Source organism: Musa acuminata, chromosome BXJ1-4 (assembly GCF_036884655.1).
Source record: "Musa acuminata AAA Group cultivar baxijiao chromosome BXJ1-4, Cavendish_Baxijiao_AAA, whole genome shotgun sequence".
Classification (NCBI taxonomy): Eukaryota; Viridiplantae; Streptophyta; class Magnoliopsida; order Zingiberales; family Musaceae; genus Musa; species Musa acuminata.
This window is the reverse complement of record NC_088330.1, coordinates 3,037,040-3,057,062: the sequence shown is the minus strand read 5'-3', so window position 1 is coordinate 3,057,062 and position 20,023 is coordinate 3,037,040. Positions and strand designations below refer to the sequence as shown.

General features: G+C 34.5%; 3 protein-coding genes across 3 annotated transcripts; 2 read left to right on the top strand and 1 right to left on the bottom strand.

Moving 5' to 3' along the window:
• Nucleotides 1–4,244: 4,244 nt before the first annotated feature.
• On the top strand, nt 4,245–6,264 carry LOC135672305 (uncharacterized). The gene is made up of 2 exons (XM_065180766.1): nt 4,245–5,842; nt 5,931–6,264. Exons 1-2 carry the CDS (start codon nt 5,021–5,023, stop codon nt 6,177–6,179), a joined length of 1,071 nt encoding a protein of 356 aa, XP_065036838.1. The 5' UTR covers nt 4,245–5,020; the 3' UTR covers nt 6,180–6,264.
• LOC135672000 (uncharacterized) lies at nt 6,182–7,138 on the top strand. Its single transcript, XM_065180458.1, has 2 exons — nt 6,182–6,324; nt 6,427–7,138. The coding sequence occupies exons 1-2, from the start codon at nt 6,182–6,184 to the stop codon at nt 7,136–7,138; spliced, it is 855 nt and encodes a 284-aa protein (XP_065036530.1).
• Nucleotides 7,139–12,523: 5,385 nt separating this feature from the next.
• LOC103980179 (uncharacterized) lies at nt 12,524–16,440 on the bottom strand. The gene is made up of 3 exons (XM_009396481.3): nt 15,950–16,440; nt 15,073–15,161; nt 12,524–12,831 (listed from the first exon to the last, which is right to left on the bottom strand). The coding sequence occupies exons 1-3, from the start codon at nt 16,041–16,043 to the stop codon at nt 12,631–12,633; spliced, it is 384 nt and encodes a 127-aa protein (XP_009394756.2). The 5' UTR covers nt 16,044–16,440; the 3' UTR covers nt 12,524–12,630.
• Nucleotides 16,441–20,023: the final 3,583 nt, after the last annotated feature.

Here is a 20,023-nt window from a genome sequence, read left to right as displayed (position 1 = left end):
GCCGAAGCAAACTCTCACGACTTCCTCCGTTCCCACCAATCGAAAGCCCAAAAGGTCATTCGAAGCTTGTTCATTTGTTCCTTACCCACACCGGAAGGCAACGAGCAGTTTCTCTTCTCCTTTGTCGTCTTCCATGTATTGTCTCACGTCTGACTCGTCTTCTTTCCAATTGAAGTGTCAAAAGTTCACATGGAACCTCCACAGACATGGAGGAGTCTTCTTGACTTGGTGACTTGCTTTGGGCACTTTAACTTAGCATCCAAGATAATAATAAGCTTTGGGATCTAATGTTGCAGCATAGGTGGGGATTGGTTCTGATACAGCAACAGATATCAACAGTGAAGCGTGTCTTGATTCGAAGATCAATCATGTCTTTTTCGTGATCATTGGTAGCAAATGAACCCACCAATCTATTTGTCAGCTGTGTAGAATTTGATTAGTACAGACGGATATGCTAAGATATATATTGAAGCCGAACGACATCAAATGGTTGGCCATTGTTTGATTGGTAGAATGCACTCTGTCAATAAGAAGGACCACATCAATATGATATTGCTGGTAAGGGTTTGAATCGAAGCATTCTCAGATTAATAGTCTGAACAGAACATAAAAGTCAATATGATAAATTAAAAACAATTACTTGGGTCAAAAAAAAAAATTATTGTTGTGAATGATTTGAAGCGTCAAACTTGCAACCTAAAAATGCTTTAACTCGTCTTAATGTATCATACGATTAATTAAAGAGAAAATTTGCTTTTGAAGATAATTTAAATAGTATAATTAATTCAAAAGAGCCTATTTTAGAAATTTTTTTCTTTTTTATTGTAAAAATAAAAAAGAATTATTTCTAAGTAAATACGATTTATTAAAAAGAAGATTTGGTTTCGACTAGAAATATTAACTATAATTAAATGAAAATTTCATTTCAAAGACGTTAGATTTTTAGTTGTTTAAAAAAAATGATTATTAAAAAGAAAATTTATCAAGTATGATTAACTAAAAGAGTTGTTTTTAGAAAAACTTAAATTTTATTATTCAAAGGAAAGAAAAGAAGAAATTGCTTCCAAAGGAAAATATGATTTACTATAAAAGAAGAGTTACCTTTAAACAAGAGATTATCAAATATAATTAAATAAAAAGGTAAATTTAAAATATATAGTTAATAAAAAATGATATATACTTCCAAATAAATACGATTGATTTAAAAGAATTTTTTTTCAAACAAATAAAATTAATTGAAAAATAATTTCAAATAATTATTAATTTTTTAGTTGCTTCCAGAGAAAAGTATGATTGATCAAAAAGAAGAGTTGCTTGCGAAGAAAATTTTACCAAAAATAATTAACCAGAAAGAGTTATTTCTATGAAAATTAAGATTTTGTTATTAAAAACAAAAAGGAAAAATTGCTTCCAAAGTCAAATATGATTTACTAAAAAAAAAGAAGAGTAACCATTAAACAAAAGATTACTAAATATAATTAATTATAAAGTTTTTAAAAATATAAATAATTTAAAATTAATATATACATCTGAATAAATTTTTTTTGTCAAATATATTTAATAGAAAGAGTTATTTCTACAAACATTAAATTTTTATTATTAAAAAGTTGCTTCCGAAGGAAAAAATATGATATATTTAAAAAGAGTTACCTACCAATAAAATATAATTAAATATAATTAATTCAAAATTTATTTTCAACTATATTAAAAATATAATATTAAATTAATTTTATTTTTTAATATATTATTATTATTTATATTTAATTCAAAAAAATTAATATATTAAAAGCTCTTTTATTATTAAAACAAAAAAGGAAGAATTGCTTCCAATAATCAAATATGATTTATTAAAAAAGAAGAGTAATCTTTAAACAAAATACTATTAAATAATTAATTATATATATATTTTTAAAAAATAATGAATTTAAAATTGATATATACATCCAAATAAATAATTTTTTCGAGTTATTTCTATAAACATTATTTTTTATTATTAAAAAGTTGCTTCCAAAGGAAAATATGATCTATAAAAAATGAGCTACTTATTAATAAAATATTATTAAATATAATTAATTCAAATTTTTATTTTTTAAAAAATAAAGTTTTATTTTTGAGCCCTTTCAAACCTACGACCTTCACATTATTAGCATAACACTATGATCAACTTAGCTAATAGGCCATTTGATAAAATGTTATAATTAGGTTTTTATAAACATATACTATAACACATTACTCTTATTCACACTCATATCCTATATATATAACTAAAGTATGATATTATTTTTTAATTCTTTTACTACTATCAACAAGAGTATAGATAATCTTAAAAGTAAAATATACTAATTTACTAAATACAATTATAATATTTAACCAAAAGAAAAACATACCCATACAATATGTCCAAAAGTTATACAAATACAAATACTCATAGGTATACTTACTTCTCGACCCAATCACTTGGGTCAAATACTAGAATCTTTACCTACAAAATAGGATTTATAGTGAGTAATCACTTAGTAAGTATAAACTTTATGATTTTATTTATATAAGTATATATAATGTCATATTATGATATTTTAAAATCGTTGGTATAAGATATTTAATGGTAAACAGACTTCTTTAACAAACATAACCCTATAATATAATATATACAAAAATAAAAAAAAAGTAAATTTCTATGTTAAAATAATTCAAAATATTTATATGTATATATAGGAAACATAACAAATTCATTGACTTCTATATCTCATATCATAATATATACTTATACTCTCACACTAAGCGTTATTGTAATATATATGTTCACTCTCACACTGCATATCATAATATATATGTGTACTCTCACATCGTACATTATAATATATATGAGTACTCTTACATCGCACGTCACAGTATATACATGCATTGCATATAGTAATATATTTGTGTACTTCCCACACTACGCATCATAGAAAACAAGTATACTCCCACACCACACATGATAATTATATCATTTGAAACCCGTTTTCCATAATACATTATGAATATGATAATTTATACGATTATTATTTTACAGTAGTGTAAACATATACTTACCTAATGTAACTAAAAAATGAAGATGTTAGTAAAAGACTGATCCTTAATAATCGAGTATGTTAGAGAGTGGCTATAAAATTAGGAGCATAGGGTCATAAGATCCATTAATTATGATCCCTATATCTTGAATTGTTGATTTATTATAATTCAATAAAAAATATAAAATAGTTTTGATAAAACCCCTAATAAAATATACAATACTCAAACTAAAAATTTATTTAAATTTCATAATTAATTTTTCATTAATTCACTAATGAACTAGTTAATATCACTCAAACCATTACATAAATCTATGAAGAAATTTTATTTTATTATTTTAGCTGACTAAACAATCTTGAATTATCATGAAATTTTATAGAAAACTAGGAGACATATAAAACTAAATACACACCAATTTTTAGCTTAAAATAAAATCATTTGGAGGCTAAAAGACTCTCCTAATTCACTACTAACACCTATTATGTTCTGGCTAAACTATTTTAGAACTATCTAAACTTATAAGCATCAATGTACAGATATGGTATTCAGTCAATTCTAAATCTCATATAATACTAAGGGAATATTTTTAAAACATATCAAAAAGATAAAACATAATCATATCCCTGGGGTCAATTCAAAAAATAAAGAATTATAAGTACCTAAGGGACAATAATAACTCTATGCAATAATATCAAATTAAAGTTATACTAGAGGTTTTAGAATCATAAGAGATTCATACAAAATATATCAAAAAATTAAAGATAAATTCAAAATCTATGTTACTTAAAAATAACTAAAAAATTAGTTTATAATTTATAAAACTGAAACCCTAAATATAGTTGGGAAAGAAATGAGTTTTTCTTATATCAGGTTGGTAAAAAAATATGGTACAACTGCTTAAGAGATTACTGCAGGGGATACATTCCGGAGGCAATGTGAGATGTAAGGAGAAGTGCTGGGAAGCTGCGGCGGCTGTGTACCCCTATAGGAGTTCTTAAGAGTTCTTAAGCACTCCTACCATACATTCCGGAGGCCAAAATATGGTAGAAGTGCTTAAGAGACCAAGCACTTCTATCCTTTATGGTAGGAGTTGGATACATTGAAGGAAATGGAAATACTGTTAACTACAAAATTACTGCCATAACTATATTAAAGAAAGAAAATTCCATTAGCAGATCACTCATCTTTGATTCAAAGACGATGACAACCCTTCTTGATGGACTAATTCGAGTAAAAGACAATGACAACCTACACTGAGTTAAATCAGTTGGTCAGAAGCAATTCCACTAGCAAATCACTCATCTTTTAAACTGAATTAGCTTTGTCTCCACACGGAAAACAAATTTGCTTTCCGGTCGCCTGAGCACAAGGTAAAGTTTCTCTAGATAATTTCATCGAACAGCTGTTGGGCGCAGCTCGACAGAAACAAGCAAGATCGAAACGGAGTACAGAATTGAAACCAAGAAACGTATAAAGCATATCTAACCAATTTCCATGGAAGGCGGCATAAAGAGGAACCGGATTTGCTTGCAAAGACCCAGAAAACTTCTCGTGCTCTTGCGTGAGAAGTTCCGGGGAAGAAACTCCTCCCACCGTCCCATCTAATGGTGGTTCGCCACAGAAGCTTCTCCGAGCAAAAGCCACTCATGCGAAGGCACAGTGGCAGAGAATTGCTGTACATCGGATGATTAATCGTGCTAAAATTAGTGCTTCCATGCCTTACACATTAAACCTCAACACACCGAGGAATTCATTGTACATGAATTGGGAGCCATTACAAATAACTGATGATAGACATCAAATCCAGCCTGTTTCCAGCTCTCCAACTGCTGTTTGAATCCCACGGGTTTCCCGCCGCCAAATACGGGAAACGATAACCGCGACAGTTGTCCCCTTCTCCCGCCATCTTCTCCCCCCGCGTTATCTCTGTTCAGGAGAGAGCCGATCTCTCCCTTCCCCTCCTCCAATGGCGTCGCTGAGCCCCGGCGTCCTCCTAAGGCTGCTCCAAGACATCGACCGCTCCGACAACTCCCCTCGCCGCCCGCTCCACCACGCCCCCCTTGCTGTCCTCCAAGTCACCGGCATCGTCCCCGCCGTAGCCGGCTCCGACCTCTCCCCCGACCGGGGCTTCTACGTCAAGGTCTCCGATTCCTCCCACTGCGCCTACGTCTCCCTCCCTGCGGACCTCAACGACCTCATCCTGGCCGACCGCCTCCAGCTCGGCCAGCTCATCCATGTCCGCCGGCTCGAGCCCGCCTCCCCCGTTCCGGTCCTTCGCGAGTTCCGCCTCCTCGAGGGCCGCCACCCCTGTCTCCACGACACGGTCGACCTTACTCGGGGACCGTCTCGCCCGGCCGCTCCGAGCGCCACCCCTCCTCGGCCTCCGCCCGAGAAGAACAAGCGGCAGCTGCACCGCAGGAGCAACTCGTTCGCGGGAGACAGGAGCGGCGCGGCCGGCATGAGCTCTCCGTCCTTCACCGCCGTGAAAAGAGAGAGAAGGAGTTCGGACGTCCTGAACGAGCTGAAGAAGTTTAGCGTCGCGTGCATGGATGAAGACATTTACGACTCCGACGATTCGCGGATATCTTACCCCTCGTCTCCCGCGTCTTCCAGATTCTCATACACCTCCTCCTCCTCCTCCTCCTCCTTCTCCTCCTCCTCGTCATCTTCGTTCTCCTCCGCATCGTCGTCCTGCACAGTGAGGCCGAGGAAAAGCTGGGATGCCACGGGGAGGATTCCAGAGAGGAGAAGAGGGATGAAACCCTCAGTTCCGAGTCAGAGTGCCAGTGTAAGTTGTGATTCGCATTGCAAAGATTATTCAGCGTTAGTCATCTATTTCTTGTAGATACGATGGTTCTGCTCCATGACTTTGACAGGTTTCTCCGAATAGGTTGGCTCGGCATGTAAGCTTAACGCCACAAGATGATGCTTCTGGTGCCCTTTCAGCTTGCCCAACAAACACCCAGAGATCTGTCAAAGCACCTGTGGGTTCTGCTAAGCGGAAGCTCCCTGATTCAGATAAACCATGCACAGAATCCGATAAGATGGGCGTCATCTCCGCATTGCAACCTCCCAGCTTGATGAAGCATGCCAAGGTATTCTTTTCAGTGCATGCTTTCTTGTGAAAATGCGGGCAGCCTGCTCCAGCGTGAGTGGCTTTATGGTTCCACCTCTGCAGGTAGTGCTGAGGCAAAGGGACTCGACACTGCAGGCTGCCGTAGATGCGTTGCTAGAGGCATCTGCTGCAGAGAAGCTAAGTGAATGCTTCAGGTGAGTCGATGTTGGATTTCATTCCTGTTGATTCATCTTATACTGCGTAATGGTAATAGCGGCGACCGTCACATTTGATGTTCTTATTGTTGGCATTCGCAGCATGTACTCGGAGCTACAGTCGGGCAAGGATGGCGATCCACGACACACGGTCAATGGATCGTTGACTTTTCATCACAAGCTAGCGCAGACAAGATTAATCGCTGAAGCATTGTCGAGATCAAGCCAACCGAACTCATGCGGTTGCAACTCATCCAGCCCTGCTCCACTCACATCAGTGGCGAGAGTTGCGTCGGAGAGACAACACTGTGCCACTTCATGGATCAAAGCAGCTCTGGAGTCGGATCTCTCGCGACTCCCGGCGCAGCAAAAGACTGCTTCTGAGCCCCAGGAAGCACCTCCAAGCAATGCAGACGTGCTAAGCCCCACCACCCACTCTCACAGGCCAAAGAATACCGCTTCGTCCATGGGGAGCAACAGCCTGCTGCTGGCTTCGAGCGCGCTGCAGCACGAGTACAACAGATGGTTTCTCAGATACATCGACAAGTTCCTCGACTCCATCCAGGGCGAAACTGGATACGGTGCATGCGAGTTGGAGGTCGCCAGTTTGCTGTGCCAGCTGAAGCGAGTCGACGACTGGTTGAACGACGTCACCGGCAAGGAGGTAACCGAAGACGAAGCAGAAGCGTGCGAGAGAGTGAGAAGGAAGATCTACGGCATTCTGCTGCGGCATGTGGAGAGTGCTGCCATTGCTCTGGAAAGCATGAGCACGCCCGAGGGGGAAATGGACAGGGATCTCATGCTCTGTGGCTAGTGGGTTTCTTGAGCCTGGATGAGCCAAAACCAAGTGTTGATTGCGGATTTATACATTACTTTGTGTATCGTGGAAGCTTAGGAGGGAAAACTTTTGGCTTCGGTTTTCATGGTGTTCTGTTCCACTGTTTTCTAACTAGCTTTTTATGCATCTATTTTCCCAAATGTCAGATCGAACACTATCAAATTAATCCTATGACTAACGAATTAGAAAATGCTACTATGGCATATATATTATGTGGCCATATATGTCATTCTGCTAGGTTTATCTACATTGTTATCTTAATTATTGGTGAATGTACCAAATGCGTATGTCTAAAATAATTAAAACCTTTACTAATATGATAAGATAAAACTATATCTCTGTGAAATACTTATTATGAATATACAAAGTTAGGTTAGTAGTTAATATTAGCATTCACCTGAATATTTGTAAATATAATTGACACTTAATCGGATGGCATATATGACCAAATATGAATTTTGCCAATGACATCCAGGGATCACAATACTAAAATTTTGGGTGGGTGATGCACAAGAATCCAATAAATAATGTCATTTTAGAATGCTAAAGTTATTAGAGTGGAAGCTAAATAAATGAATGCTTGATTGTTTGAAAGTGGTAGTTAGCTTAGATAATAAAGATTTTGACAGATCCAAGGTGATAGGCTTAAATCCTACCAATCCATACAATGAAAGAGGCAAAAAAAAAAAAAAACTATGCATTCATATTATATGACTCAATTGCTTACACCCAATCAGATAGTCAAATGATTGTATAATCATACTAGAGCTTTAAATGCACAGGCTGTTATGTGAAGAGAAATCTGCAATCATGATAAGGAATTCAAGCAGCATTAATAAAGTTTTGTTAGCAACCCAAAACCTCTCAGGATTTTGAAAGGTATCTGATGCGTTTTTCCAATCAATAAGTTTTGGTACAAAGAGAGAGGAGAAAAAAAAAGCTTCCTCGAAAATGTAATTGAATTAACTAATTTATTGTTTCCCAACCTATTGAAGTATCAGAACATAAGCTCCCAATCTCCCTGAAAATAACATAACCTAATTTTGATCACTTAACAAAAAGGAAAGGAAAAGACCAACAAGGCCCTACAAACTTGCCCGGCGATCAACCATGTCTCTTCTCACATGATGGCGGTCAACCATCATCATGAAGATGGACTACCAAGACTGCAATAATAGACATGATTTCATACCATCTCAGTTCCAATCCAAACATACAAGGCAAAAGCACTGAGATTTAAGATAGATCCAAATTGCTTACATTGTGTATCAGTTTTCCTACATTGATGTATTAGTAGCGTCTTTACTTGAATCATTGTGTCCTTTCTTTTCCTGAAAAAGAAAATTGGGGTAGTTCATGAACTCGGAGGATAGAGCACATAGACATTGTTTACATAACCCAATGATAAATGGTTTGCAAAATCCATTGATATGAAAAAATGGCTTGTTCATGAAACATTATTGCCAAGTGACTGCTGGAGACGGACTTGCTGGACACGGTTCACAGTTTGAGAAAACAGCCTTTAAGGATCTGAGCTTTGTGCATAAATACTATGCAATTTTTTTGAGTTCTTTGTGTCCGTGCATGTTGTTGATGCTTATAGGAATAAAATTCTGTCATGGATTGCCCTGCTCAATTTGCAAGGGTTAATCCTTTGAAGGATATTTTGCTTCGGAAATGTGACAGTCCTGCTTAATTGCTCTGCAGTTCTCATTTTATCACACAAAAAAAAAAACAGAAGGAAAATGTACTCGACTGAACATATAGATAAGCTAATATGTTTTACGTCAGAAAGGGTGTTTTAACATAATGGTACTCTTAACAGAATGTCAGCAACAATAGACTGTGACCAGGCCTGCTTGATACCTGGTAGTCTATGTACAAATGACTGTGCTTTACCAGTTGATTCCATCTAAGAGAGAATCACACATTTTAACAAACCATTAAATACAACAGACAGTGACTAAAGATTGGAACCTATATAAGAAATTCCATGACCAGACAATCAAGACAAACAACATATCAATCTGCAATTACATCTTCTACCATAGAGGCCACACTCTTACAAATTATTTAAATGTCGATTTGTCTGACTATTCATATATTTCTTAGAAATCTAACTACTCATATCTTATTATTGTGCTAGATGCTTCCAAGTAAGTACAATTCCTTTTAGTTTCAATTCACACAAATAAGAATTTATGTCAAATATAATTGTTTGATTCAACATAAGCTTTCCAGTGATGACTGGGTTAAAGCACACTAACTGAAACTATTCAATAAATGATTAAATATTTTGGTGGATAATACACTTTCATCTGTCAAGTGCCACCAATTAAGGTATAAAAATTGGAAGAACCAGCAATACGCACATGTACAAGCCTCAAAATTATTCTGCAACTTTATTGCTAAAGAACAAGATGTAAGTTCCTAAGGTTGATTTGGACATACTGAATCAAAAAAGAGAAAACCAGACGGCAATTTAAGAGACAATATTCTTCGAATGTTATTGGCAACAGGTCAATATTAGATGAAGCTGGTATTCCATGGTAGAAACAAGTATTCAAAATTTACAGATAGACTTCACACCTAATTTCGGAAGAAGGCATGTAACTTCACTACCAAAACATTGATTTGAACAAATTGCCATAGAAATATGAAAAAAGTGGAAGACAAGGACAGTTACAAGGAAAGAGTTTGCTGTAATTAATGGTGTCATAACAATTCAACATAATACATCACTCAGGATATTTCAAGGAAAAAAGAGGATAAGCAGATGTACCTTTTTTAACAGACCTTTTGCATGCATGAGCTCATACAGTTTCTGCATAAGCATTTCTTCCTCCACCTTTCACATGAAAAGGAAAATTAATCAGTCAACCTTGTAGAATTAATTACTAAAAGTCAGTCAAGATATATAGTCTAGTAGAAGCAAGAAAAGATGAAGCACCTGGAGACGATGCAACTCATGTGACATTGAACGATATGCATCCATGAGGACATCACTTTGTTTCTCCAAATGCCTGAACAGCGTTAAATCACATCGAATTGATAATTCAAAAGAATACAATAGCAGCAAATATCCAACCATGCACCCCCAAACTTACTTGAACATCTCTGCCGAGTGCTTGGTGTCCATCTTGACAAAATGAAGCTAAGAATCCACTACAAAATATGCAGCGTGTATTAGACACATCTGAAACTCTAATAAAGGTCTAAAGATATTGTTAATAGAAAAAAAATCAACCATTTGGGTTTCTTTTTAACACACGGTGGGCTGATTAAAAGTGAAGGTAAAAGTGACCCATCATAAAGGATAAAGAAAAAGAAAAAATTGCAGTCGGAGAAGGTAACGTTTGGCATTTTATTCGAAGATTTACAAGAACATAAACAAACAAAACAGATTGGAACCGACTTGCTCTGCACAAATCTGTCGAGTATGCTCAGACGCTCTAGATCACAACACAAATTGAATCCAACCATTTGCATTAAGTAAGACAAGGTTAGAAGGGATCGATCGATGCCTTAAACCAAAATAAAGGGGAACGAAGAGGCGAGAAACACACGGAAAGACATCATATCAAGCAAAGAATTATGCAAAACAGGTGATCTAGAAGATTCGGATGCGAAAATACCTTCAAACAACGATTTGAGATCGGATGTGGAGCAACAAAAAAATCCTATTCAAGTGCTCCGAGGGAACTGTTGCAGCAGCGGGGACGGAAGAAAGCGAGGGTTTGCTCCCACGCCCAAAGAAACGAAGGGGAGGCGCGTATAAGTAGCGTGTGCGCCAAACCCGACTCTTATCTGGGGATGAGACCCACCGAAGATAACAGGTTTCGATGGAAAAGCCCCGACCCAACTTCTATGCGAGTTCGAACTCGCCCGTTAATATCGACGCCCTCGAGCCGTGCTGAACCTAAGCGGATTCTGATGTTGTGAATGGATCCGGATCACATTGGATCATATATGATCCTACCCGATAACGCAATAGGATCCGCGAACGCCAGATCGTGAATCACTGGATAACGAAGCAAGGCTTATCACAATCCGACGTGGCAAATGCTTGACTTCATCGTAGCATTTGTTCGATCGGCATTTAACATTTTTAGAACTTGACACTCAACCAATTTGAGTAAATATGATTTAATTAGTTTTATTCATGATCTAATGTATCAATCGTTGATAGAAATTAGATTGCTAGATTATTTTGAAATTAAAAAACATGCTTATGCAAAAAAAAATAAAATCTGCAATCTAAATGCATAATAAAATCGAAAAATTAATACCATATCTATATGCATGAAGAATAATCAAATTCTGACTACGACTATTTGATTGAAAATATCGATATTAATCAAGAATAATCTTCTACAAATATGAAGAATCGCTCAATCCAATTAAATCAAACTAATCATAAAATGCCATAGAAGTTAAAACCCTTGTTTTTTTCTTATTTTTTATAACCATTGGGCAGGATTTTTTTTCTTCCTTTAAAACATTAACAAAAGAAATAAAAGTCTATAGAACTTGATAAATTGATATATACATACATACGTACATATAAGAGGCAGCTATTTCTCATATTCGAGGACCAGTTTATTATGAAGGTGGTGCAGGCTATGCCTTTGGCTTTGGTTTTACTTCGACTTCGTTTACATTCCGCACAAAGATGGCATCGAGCTCATGACTGCATGTTTAAATATTCAAAGTGGTATCAGCAACATCAAAAGATCCAACATATTCCCAGAGGTGACGAAAAAGGTCTGATAAACTTACAGTGTGTCAGCCTCCTCAAATGTGTAGCTAGATGCTACGGCAAGCAGATGGCCGTCTCTGCTGAAAGATAATGCAGCAATGCTTGTTGGGTATTTTGAATACTATCAGAACAAATAAGTATTGTCAATTTTGAGTTGTTTCTAAACACCAATGTTAAAGGTTCGCCATTTCATGAAAAACTTCTTTTCTTATTGTTGCCATCTCATAGGTTAACATAACCGTCACAACCTCCCGTTGCAAACGTCCCTTAGCTGACCAAGACAAACCACAAAATATAAATGACAACATTATTGATATAAGTGCATTGACAGGATAAAACCAGCTAAGTCCGTGACAATACGTCAATCAATTCATCATTGTATAAGATTCATAAATAGATAGGACATACTTAATGCACGAGACTCTCATCAATACGTGATCTAACGAGGATTAGTATATACAGTTTGACCTTTAAATATTTAGAGAAATTATTTCCATAATTCAAACCTCGATCTGCCACAAAAGACGGATATTGATCATGCTAACATACTACATATATCCATCATGAGTATTATAGAGAGTTCACCACTGTATAAGATTCATGCTAGCACATCACATACTCGGTTCATCCTGAGTACAGTATTACAGAGTAAGAAACAAAGTAAGTTGAGATTACATAGAAGATTAGTGACAGCCAAGCAGAGCTGGGATCAAGGAGACCCCCCATGCTTGCGGTGACCTGGAGGGGTCGGCCGGGGGATATAAGGCATGAGAGGAATTCCATGTTCGATCGGTCCGGTTTTAATGGTTGCTTTCGAACTTGGAGCTGGATCGAAGCTGGGATAATCCTCCACGTTCATACTTGTTGAATCCTTTCTACTTCTGATGGCGCCGGCAATGTAGCTGTTAACCTGAGAAGGACGCATGCCTGTTAGGCCATGTGAATCAGGTGAAAAACCATTAAATGATCAAATTGGTTGACAACAACAAAACATCCTCAGAAGAGAGGAGATGCACCAGCAAGGAGTATAGTTATGTGCTCAGGTCGTTTGTTATACTTGTGAAGGAAAACCAAGTAAAATAAGTTTGCTGATTGAACAATGTAAAATGTTGTTCCTTTCTTAGAATAAAAAAGGAGCCTATGAACTCTTACAAGCCATTACTCTTCGGTTCCTAATCGACGTCGCACTATGTGGTATGTCATACGACAGAAAAAATCTGAGCTTGTGAGCTCTTACTAGTCATGACTCTTTAGTTAAGAGAATTCTTTTTCTTTTTATAGAATTATTGATTATCATATAAGCATAAAAACTATGAATATGTTATTGTTATACCAAAAACTTTAATGCCAGAATCAAAATCAAACAACGATAGATCAATGTTAGGAAGATTTTGATGTTATTAGAAAAATATTTATTTGATCTGTAAACTCATCGTCGTCTGATCCGAAAGCTATAATGATAACGATTTATAGGGAGAACCAGACTTATTTTCTTCTTTTTTCCTATCATTTGCAGGACCATAAGTACTGAATTAAAGACTAAGAAAGATTGAGAATAGATCTATAATATCAATTTATGATATTTCACCCATAAGATGTCCTACCTTTTATAGATGAGAGCATAGTGTCTAGGATGGTAATTAGGAGAGTCCCCATATCAAGATCCTAAAGAACTCTACCATAATTAAATTTTTTTTAATTGGTCGATAACCGTAATCAAAATCCAATCAGATCCATATTATATCTTACCTAATTAGATAGGTCCACATAATCTAACATTCTTCTACTTGGTTCATTAATTGATAAGACATAAAAAAATAAAATCAAAATAAATAAAACATAAGTTTATTTAAAAATAATTTTACCTAATTAAATTTAAAAATTTTTGAAAAGCATTTTATACATAGTCATGAATTTTAAAATAAGCTAATAAGTCTAATAAATATAATAATACTACATTAAGTCAGTTACCGATGCAAGTCATAACAATTGTATATTATACTTCCTTCTATATACCATAACATTGTTAATTTTTCTTTACGTAGTTTATAATGACCCATGTAATTTATCTTTTCAAGATAATCCTGTTATCACATTCAATTATAATATACATAAACATAAATGTAAACATCATAACATAAACAAATAACCTTAATTAAGTAAAGAAGAATATCAATATTAATATCCACCTAAACATGCATCATCATATTTTTTTATGGCTTGCTCATAAGCCTCATTCTAAAAACAAGTTCTTTAAATACTTTAGGTTACAAAACTTTAGTAAATGAATTAGCAATTATTAAGGTGGCACTTAGGTTCTCAATTGACATTTGTAATTTCTAGACTCTTGCTCTAACCATTAAGAAATTACCCCTCTAGTTAATATAAATATAAATCGTGAAATGAACTTCCTACTGCCAAGCCAATTTTCAAAATCAACATATGAATATATCATCATTTCGAGATGTCTAATCTCTTGTATGTGAGCATATAGTCTTTCGTCCTCTTCAAATATCTTATCACTTTCTTTATAGCTTTTCAATGTTTCATTCATGAGTTTGAGCATATAATATAATTCCAACTGCGTATACATAAGAAATATCATTCATTTGATTTATTTTTAAGTCATTCTTAGGACACTAGCTCTAACTTAATTTATCACCTTTGATAATAGGTATATCATTAGTTGAGCAAAATTGTATACTAAATCTCTCCAGAACTCGATCAATGTATCATTTCTAGAATAGATAAATCAATTGCAAATTACATCTGTAAATAACATGCATACGACAACAACATTCAGTGTTCCAGATTAAACATATACGCCTTGCATCATTAACCCAGCAGAATGGAACATTCTCTGTGCGATGGCACAGAGCACCACTTTGAATCATGTTTATGAAATGCCTCAAACTACCCTTTGGTGGGATAACACTACACCTAGCACTGAAGTCTAGTTGCTTTGAAATACAAGTCATACTTGCATTCATTTAAGTCATATTCCTAGTCTAGCATTAGAGTAATCAACACAAGCAGTGGATGAGTCGGTAATCTGTTGGCTATCATCAATCATTTCATCTGTTCCAGAACTAAAGTTACGGGCATGTTCCATAGTCAATTGAAGACAGTGCTCAAGCCACATATCACATACCTCCAGTTTCCTGTGGGTGATGACCGTCGTGACTCTTCCACCATGCATAGGCATGGCTGTTGTGCCTCCTTCATCAGTTGAGGCAGAGCCTGAAGATCCATTTAATGATATGTTCAGCAAAAGAGGAATCCGGTCAATATAAACACTCAGTGAAAAGTAAAACAAAGCTATAGCATCCAAGATAATAGTAACTCATCAATGTGTTCAGCACAAAAGGAATCTGATCAATCACCGAGTAAAGCAAAGCTATAGCATCTAAAAGAATAGTAATCTATAGATACAGCAACTGACGGATACAATAGCTACGATCAGACACTGACAGCCCGAGAAAAAAGTAAACGTGAACAAGGAGGATCAAGCTAATGAATTGAATACATCATTGTCCTTTTGGCATGCCAAAGTGAATTATAATCCCCAGATAACTGTGATACTCCATCAAGCAGTTCAGAAGCATGATAAGATCGTAGATAATTCAGACACTAGTGAGGCATACAAAGGTTACAAGTCGGAAAGACATGCTAATGTGCTCAACTTTGGTTCAGGCATCACAAACTTTGCTCGACAGATTATGACATCGAGTTTATAGTTATTTATATGCGATGGCTCTGGTCACTCTGTGAGTGCAGCGTCAACAGAAACACCAGAGTCAAAGAAAGATAAAAGGAATTTATGGATGGTTTTAAGTAACTACAGATTTTGAAGTTAGATTAATCATGCAACAATACAAATTTAATAACTTTACACAGAACCACAATGGCAGAAATGGATCAAAATGCCATTTTTCCATGTACTAAGACTAATCGATCACAAGTTCTCACAGCTACAAGTAACAAAACAGTTTATCTAAGAAAAAGGACAAAAAAAGGAAGAAAAATACCTGCAGCGATGGAGATGCTGATGCTGGAGGGAATGAAGAACGCAAGCACGGCCCCAGCGATCCAACCCATAGCAAAGAAGCGCAAAGATTTCATCTTTCTACCAAACTCTTCCGCTCACTCCTGCCTCTAAGCTTTGCTTCTTCCCAAATCCTGGACCAGGGGGATAACGAACCGGAGCAGCGAGCTTCACCCGCCACGGCTGGTTCCCGTCCATTTATTAGTCCTCACTCGGGGAGCCTGGCCGGGGAGGGGATTAAATGCGAAGAAGCGTGAGACGTCGAGCCGGCTTCGCGCAGAGATGAGAGTCGGTGTACGTCTGGGAAACAGGGCACGTCGATCTCGGTGGATTGCAGCCAAAGTCTCTGAGGACAGCAGTAATGGCTTCTGCTGCCTGTATGTGATGCGGGCTTCCTTTGCTTCTTCCCAAGAAAGTGTGAAAAGGATTCATTGTTGCAGCCATAATTGTTAGGGCTATGGGTTGGGCGCAACGCAAAACTCACAAATGCTAGCGTAGGAAATTAAAGTAACTGTTTGATTGGGCGCAAATAACGAGTCTATTTGCTCTCAAATAAAGCATTTATAATTAATAATTATATATATATAATGAATTGAATATATATATATATATATAATGACCTTGCAAGGATACATAAATACATTAAAACAAGTATTTATATTTATAGTATTTATATTTATAATAAAAAAAATCATATAATCATGTCAAGATAACTAGCTAATAACTCTATTTTGATCCTTCAGATCAAAATATTTAAATAAAAATTAATATAATATATTCAGGTTCATATAAATCAATCATACATATTATCCACTTTCAACGTTGGACTAATGGGATATTACAAATCAACCATAGATTATTTGAATATTATGACTTATCATTATTATTATATTTACGTTTGCCTATAATTAATATTTAAAATATTTATAAAATAATTTAAAATATTTAAATTGTTCTCATCTAGATTGATTTTGACAATAATTTAGAATCAATCGCATGTCTCTTCCATACCCTTCGTCACTAATACCCATGTATAAATGCAATAAAATAGTATATCTAGTGCAATGATACTTGTACATGCATGAAATAATTGTGAATGGTAGGTTTAGACAATCAACCGATTCTTCAATGCTCTTTGTTTAAATAAATATTGATTGACACAAACACACATTGATTTAGTTGGGGTCATTGCTGCCTTCCGTCAAACACTTGTATGATGGTGAGATTTCCAAAGTAGATGATGTTATCAAGGTTTTGGTCCAAAGTCTACTAGCGAAGAGCATGGGGGTGGGGGCAATCAGAGTCTCTTGTTCTCTCTCTGCAATGTTTTCATGGATTTAGTATGGTGGTGGTTTTAATATAATTCACATACAAAACTTTCCAAAGATTAAACCTTGTTTTTTTCAAAGAATATTACACTTATTAATACGTATATAAACAGAGACTACGATAAGAGAGTATAGAAAATATAATGGACTTAGAGGAAAGAAGAAAAACTTGACATTCAAATAATTTCAAACTATTGTTTATCTGAGCATAATGCTAAATGTAGAAAGAATTTTTTTTTTTTTTTGGAGCAATTGATGGACAAAAACCATGTGGACATTGAAAAATTAAGCAAATCGATTAGAAAAAATTCACATATAATTCATCAATTTGTCCATTCACAAATTGCATCTGGTCAAGGCTATAACAATCGTTCTAATCATAAATTACTATAACAATCATACAGAATTAACATTTGAAGTTTGGATGGATAGAATAGTTTGTAAATATAAAAACTATTCTTATTCTTGTATTTTGTAAAAAAAATTAATATCAAAATCTAAAATTAAATAACAATAGATTAAATTTTTAAAGTGTACATTTCAATACTATTCAGAAACCTTTTATTTAATATAAGGTTTTATCTAAACCGAAATATAATGAGAACTAGGCTTACCTTTTTCTATCTTGATATCTTTGACAGGATCAATATAAACGATGGATTAGGGACAAATGAGAAATGAGATAGAATATATAATCTCTCGTTAATTGATTTTACTAATCGTGCGTATCTCCAAAATGTTATATCTTTTTTTATATGAGAGTATAGAGTCTAGAATATATAATTAGGAAAGTCTTTGCCATCAAGATCAATTTCTAAAGAATTATACCAAAATAGCATATAGTGACACTGCACAGCCACCATAACCATCTCATATAGTGATATTTTACAACCATTGCAACCGTCACAGTCACCACAGGTAGTAGCATTGTATCGCCATCTCAATTATCAAAGATAGTGGCATTGCTATAATCGTGGCATGCATCAGTATTGTGCATACATAGTAAGGTTGTCACATCTTACAATGATTGCATTGAGCACACAATCATTGCTCACGACTAAGCTAATAACTATAAGGAAGACATCGCTCTTAGCAATACTATTACCAATAATAAGTTATTGACAATGATCCATCGATCAAACATGAAAAACCTCATATTATTTATAAGCAAGTGATATGATGAACTAAATAAAAAAATAGATCAACAATACAAATAAATTATTTATACATTATAAATAAAAATTGAATAATACCTTTCTGCAAGCAAAAGGTGTTAACGAATTGATTTAAAATATTTGATTTCATAAACGTGGTTCTAATATTAATTATAAACATAAAAATTATCATACTTCTATGCGAAAAATTTTAATGTCAAAATCTAAAAATCAAATAATATAATATTAAAATAATGATACGTCTTTCGATGCTATTTAAAAAGTTTTATCTGATCAGAGGGCATACTATCATCAGATCCAAAAGCTATAACAATACCAATCTGAAAGAAGAACTAGACTCGTATTCTTTTTTCTTCTTATCTTTCACAGGACCTCTATAAGTAATATACTAGGGATAAAAATGAGATGAGAGAATATTTGTCATATCTCATGAATCAATTTTATTAGTTATACTCGTCACTACAGGCGACAGCAAAGGGTTAAGAATAAGTAATTATATGAGTCTGACCCATCAAGGTTATCTCGTAAAAGATTATATTATAATTATATTTTTTTTTTTCTATTGATCAATAATCGTAATCAAAATTTAATCATATCCATAATATATATTACATAATTAGAAAAATCATATAATATAATATTACTCGATATTTTTCACAATCGAGTTAAATTTTTTCAAAATCCTTAAACTTAAACCTCAATGCACATATTTATGAATATATATATATATATATATATATATATATATATATATATATATATATCTAGAAGGAGTAAAAGTTTTTCATCATTTGTTAAAACCAAAGCTTTGTACCATAAGATGATAGAATGATTATAAAAATAATAATTATTAAGATATTTTAAAATAAATATATATGTCAATTATGCCCAAATGTGTGGTTACCTACGAGGATCCATCCCGAAAGCGAAAATAAGAGGTATTATCTATTATCCACGTGGATCGAGGCAAATCTAAGGTTCATTCTAATTATTAGCACCGAATCCAATTAATTTTCCTAAAACTATCCTTAGAGCTCTAAAGATACAAACTAAATATTTTCACGACCAAGAGAAGGAGCGATTGAAATGAAAACAAGAGCTTAACCTATAGACAATCAGAATTGTTGAGGATGGATAAAACTTTATTACCAAGCTTATTATTATTATTTTCAGACCAAAGAAATTCCACATAAGCTTTGTTGATTGATGTGTTTGATAATTTTGATTAAAATATGAGTTGACATAAAGCAAGGCAAAAGTAGGGAGGGATGCCATTGATATCAGTATTTATTAGGATAGATTTCTTTTTGTCAACCTTAAATTTTATTCAAAACTCTATCAACTATTTAATTTTGAGATCTTTTATGGCATTCTTTCAAAGGATACAGACTAAGAAAAGATACATCTGAGAAACATAATCTTCTTCAAAATGGATCTAAATTAATCCTTAGATTTTGACAATTAAGATGTTCGAATAATTTGTGATCCCCAATATCATAATTTGAATCAGGAAAATAATCTCACTATCAATAAAGAAAAAAAATTTACATCTCA

Excerpts from the sequence above, each read along its gene's own strand:
- LOC135672000 (XM_065180458.1), top strand. The coding sequence starts at position 6,182 with ATGCGGGCAGCCTGCTCCAGCGTGAGTGGCTTTATGGTTCCACCTCTG. Across the intron at positions 6,325-6,426 it reads AAGCTAAGTGAATGCTTCAG|CATGTACTCGGAGCTACAGT; the intron begins GTGAGTCGATGT and ends TGGCATTCGCAG.
- LOC103980179 (XM_009396481.3), bottom strand. The coding sequence starts at position 16,043 with ATGAAATCTTTGCGCTTCTTTGCTATGGGTTGGATCGCTGGGGCCGTG. Across the intron at positions 15,162-15,949 it reads CAGCATCTCCATCGCTGCAG|GCTCTGCCTCAACTGATGAA; the intron begins GTATTTTTCTTC and ends ATGGATCTTCAG. Across the intron at positions 12,832-15,072 it reads TCACCCACAGGAAACTGGAG|GTTAACAGCTACATTGCCGG; the intron begins GTATGTGATATG and ends CGTCCTTCTCAG.
- LOC135672305 (XM_065180766.1), top strand. The coding sequence starts at position 5,021 with ATGGCGTCGCTGAGCCCCGGCGTCCTCCTAAGGCTGCTCCAAGACATC. Across the intron at positions 5,843-5,930 it reads TTCCGAGTCAGAGTGCCAGT|GTTTCTCCGAATAGGTTGGC; the intron begins GTAAGTTGTGAT and ends TGACTTTGACAG.